The 4,565-nt window shown below is 33.4% G+C and overlaps 1 protein-coding gene across 1 annotated transcript; it reads left to right on the top strand.

Moving 5' to 3' along the window:
* The first annotated feature begins 1,717 nt into the window (after nt 1-1,717).
* Nucleotides 1,718-3,184, top strand: LOC107915985 (probable galacturonosyltransferase-like 4). Its single transcript, XM_016845155.2, has one exon. The coding sequence runs from the start codon at nt 1,879-1,881 to the stop codon at nt 2,947-2,949; it is 1,071 nt and encodes a 356-aa protein (XP_016700644.2). The 5' UTR covers nt 1,718-1,878; the 3' UTR covers nt 2,950-3,184.
* Nucleotides 3,185-4,565: the final 1,381 nt, after the last annotated feature.

Here is a 4,565-nt window from a genome sequence, read left to right as displayed (position 1 = left end):
ATAAAACATCATGCTTAAAATAAAATAAATGTACTTCTCAGATTAAAGAATATTACAAAATGTTCGATCATAATTAGACCTGCTCATGAACTGAACCACCTGCCTAGGCTCGAAGGCTCACCCAAAATATGGGGGGTTTGGATAAAAATACAAGGCCTAAAAATGGGCATGGATAAAATTTAAGGCCCATTTTCTATATGAATTGGGCCTTGGGCAAGATTTTTTTGGCCTAAGCCCGGCTTAGCCCAAATATGTTAGAAAAATAATTATATTAATTATATATTTTAAATAATAATTATATATAATTATATTTATATTAAATTAGTAACCCAATAACAATTAAACCAATTACTCAAAACCTAAAAGAAAAGTTTACCCAACTAAATAACCTAAACCAAAATATAAAATTTTAAAGATTATATTTAACACAACAAAACATTTATTATATTTATTTGTGGTTTTTAATATGATAAAAAAATTATTATGTTTATGGTAATATTTTTTAATATAAATATTTTTAATGTATTTTTAATATGTTAGAAAGCGTTTATTTTAATCTTTTTTAGTGCATTTAGTATATTATATTTAAAAAAAATATTTTTAAATAAAAACTAATTAAAAATTTTAAATATAGTCAAACTAGATCGGACTTGGGTTTACCTTTTTTGAATAGGGTTAAACTTGGGCAAAAAATAAATCCATATTTTAGATCAAAACTTAAAAAGTTGATCTAAATAGACCGGACAGGACCCAAACTCAACCCGGCCCATAAATAGTTATAGTCATAATTAGTCTCGTTCATGGACTGGGTTACTCCGCTAGGCCCAAAGGCCGCCTTGAATTTGGGAGGGTTTGAGCAAAAATATGTCCCGAGAAAATGGGCTTGGATAAAAAATTAAGCCCGTTTAAAAATGGGTCGGGCTCGAGCTTGAACATACAAGGTCTGAGTTTATAATACTTTATATTATGTTATTTTTATATATTATGTAATTTAAAACACATTAAAAAATAAACATATACTAAATATATAATGCTACAGATGACTATATAAAAAATTCAATAAAAATTGTATAAAATTATTAAATATTAAAATAATATAATATAGATATATTAAAAAATGTATAAAATTATTAGTATAAAATTTTAGGCCCATAATTCGAGTTGGATCAAATTTAATAAACATAAAATATGTTAATATCATACTTAAACTTGATCCAACTCGGCTTATAACAACCTAATGCAACCAAACCCTTCTTTCTTGGCCTAACCTGGATTCATATACATATTCCAAATTCAAGACTCAATTTAATTGAAATAATAAGAGTATGGCAAATGCATGCAATAAAATGAGTTAAACATGGGGAAGTTGTAATAAATTGAAAAGAAATTAATTGAGCAAGAAAAAAAATGAAAAAATAGGATGGGAAGAAAGTACAATTCCAAGGCAGCTTTTTATAGCAAACACAAGCCTGTAGTGAACGTGTGGGAATGATAGTGATGAAATCTAAAATAACCAAAACCCAAAGATATATAAGTAAGTCTCCACCGTTGTTGAAACAGAAAAATCTGAAAATGTTATCTCAAAATGGGGAAATGGAAAAAATAGATTTCCCAAACATATCTCCAAAAATCTAGCCTGCTCTCGTCCTTCCTCGATCTTAAATTATTTTTTCCTTTTTCCTTTCCTATAATTTGCTCATCTTCTTCCATCCAACCCTTTAACCATCAAAATAAATATTTCTACAAACCCTTTTTTATATCTATTCCCCTATTTTTGTGGTTTAGTTTTTAATCTAAAATGCCTGCTCTATTTTTCATCCTTTAACCTTCGACTTTTTACTCCCCCTCCCCCAAAGAACCCAAAAAGCCAGGCACAGGATGGCCTTGTGGAGAACTTTATCGATCCCTATTGCTTCGCCGCATGGCCTTATCCTCTCCTTCCTCCTCCTCCTCCACTCCGCCGTCACTACCACAGTCGCCATCCGTGTCAGAACCATCATTCACGACCCTTCTCCGGTTAAACTTCCCGTGTTCAGGGAAGCCCCGGCTTTCCGCAATGGCGATTCATGTGGATCGAACAAGGACGACAGGATTCACATTGCAATGACCCTCGACGAAAACTACCTCCGTGGAACAATGGCGGCTGTTTTATCCATGTTGCAACACTCGACTTGCCCCGAAAACCTGTCCTTCCATTTCCTTTGTGCTCATTCCGACGTGAAGCTGGTTTCCAGCATCGAATCCACTTTCCCTTACCTGAATTTCAAGATCTATCGTTTCGATTCCAACCGAGTTCGTGGGAAGATATCCAAGTCGATCCGACAAGCTTTGGACCAGCCTTTGAACTACGCAAGGATTTATCTCGCTGATATATTACCGGCCGATGTGAAAAGGGTTCTTTATTTAGACTCAGACCTGGTTGTGGTGGATGATATCGGAAAGCTTTGGGATGTAGACATGGAAGACAAGGTGTTAGCAGCCCCAGAATATTGCCATGCAAACTTTACAGTCTATTTCAACGATGCTTTCTGGTCCGACCCGGTGCTGTCGAATACATTTCAAGGAAGGAACCCATGTTATTTTAACACAGGGGTTATGGTCGTGGATGTTGATAAATGGAGAAAAGGAGGGTATACGAAGAAAGTTGAGCAATGGATGGCATTCCACAAGAAGAAAAGGATATATCATTTGGGTTCTTTGCCACCATTTTTGCTGGTTTTGGCTGGGAACATTAAGCCAGTGGATCACAGGTGGAACCAGCATGGATTGGGTGGCGATAACTTCGAAGGCAAATGCAGGAATCTTCACCCTGGCCCCATTAGCCTTCTCCATTGGAGTGGGAAAGGGAAGCCATGGTTGAGGCTTGATTCCAGGAAACCTTGTGTGGTTGATCATTTGTGGGCTCCTTATGATCTTTATCGTTCATCAAGACATTTTTTAGAAGAATAAGATCATGAAATTTTATTAAAAACTATTTGGAGATTCATATAATTTGAGAGACGGGGAACAAATGAAAAGAAAAGATATATAGGAGAGAAGAAGAGCAAGCAGGTTTACACACCAATTTTATGAGATTTTTTTTAAAGAAACATATTGAATTGATTATAATTTTCCCAACTATTATTTTTCAAGATAGTTTACATAGACTTACACTTAGTTATATATGTGATAGGCGATTATTTAATTATAAACTCAATTAATTAATTAATTAATTAATTCCTAATTAATTGTGTAATGCAATGTATGTTTGAATTTACACTCTATCAATGGATAAATTCTAACTTTCAAACTGAAGTTGCAGACAGTTAATTTTCCAAGTATGATAATTCTATTTTTATTAAAACAAGTTAGGTGTGTTTATATCATGGGTTGCAGATCAAAATCCATATTGAATGTGTAAAGAGTGTCTTACGGAGGTCAATTGATGAAATAAAATTTATTTGACTCCCATGAACTGGCCTGATTCGTGGAACATGTGGAGAAACCTATCTACTTGAAATATTGGTGATCCAATGAAACACTTAAGGAAAATTAGGGCTACCTTGGTAAATATAAAAAATAATCTTAGAAGATTTGTAATCTGATAATATTTGATTTTGTAATATTAAAGGATTGAGTCAATCCCTTAAGAATCTCAATTGTAGATAGGCTTTAATCTCGACTGTCAATGTAACTCAATCTATATAGTTAGTTTTGGGTGAGTTAACTATAAACAAAGACCCCTTCCCTCTCATTTGTAATGATCCTATGATACTCAGTTGTAATTCTTCATAGTAATTAAATACTATTAAGAGTATTTACTAAAACACTTGACATACTTTAGCTTTCTTGTGACTTTTCTATTCTTTTGTTGCTCTTTTTGTTGGATCTGGTGCCTTGGCTGTAGTATATTCGTTTGTAAACTTGTAATTTTTTCGAACAGATTGATTGATAAAATAAATTTATTGATTTCATACAGTTTGTATGATTTCTCTCATATGGTTTTTTCACGCAAAGCAAAATGGAAGAAAATGTTGCTCATTAGTTGTCTAACGTTTAAACTAATACTAAGCGGTATAACATGGTTGGATTGTAATACGAAAAGAAAACTTATATTAGTAGATGAACCTAAACATGTCCTTAGTTTAATCGAAAATGAGAAAACCAATTGAAAGACTAATATTTCATTTATCAAGTCCAATTGAGGAATGCTTTGTCTTGGGTATCGAAGCGAATGACTCTCGAAAGATAGATACATAGATTTGACTAACTTGATTGACAGTACATTAGATTAGACCCAATTCGTTTATGGATTTATTCACTTGTGATGTTCACAGTGTGACATACCTAAATCTAGAGTGGATGAAAGACCATGTATACGTGACTTGTACACTTTGATGTAAGTAAAAGCCTAAGTTCAAATAGATAAGGAACCAAAAGCTAGTACGTTGGGTGTACGACTTTTGCAGTATGTAACTTCATTCACAATAGTGGAATTCACAGTTTGATACATGGGTAAATGATATCCTTTCATTGGCATTACATGGTTGATGAAAAGTAAATGTGGCCACGGGTCGTTTGTCTTT

This window comes from Gossypium hirsutum, chromosome D10 (genome assembly GCF_007990345.1).
Source record: "Gossypium hirsutum isolate 1008001.06 chromosome D10, Gossypium_hirsutum_v2.1, whole genome shotgun sequence".
Classification (NCBI taxonomy): domain Eukaryota; kingdom Viridiplantae; phylum Streptophyta; class Magnoliopsida; order Malvales; family Malvaceae; genus Gossypium; species Gossypium hirsutum.
This window is presented reverse-complemented; position numbering and strand designations above follow the sequence as displayed.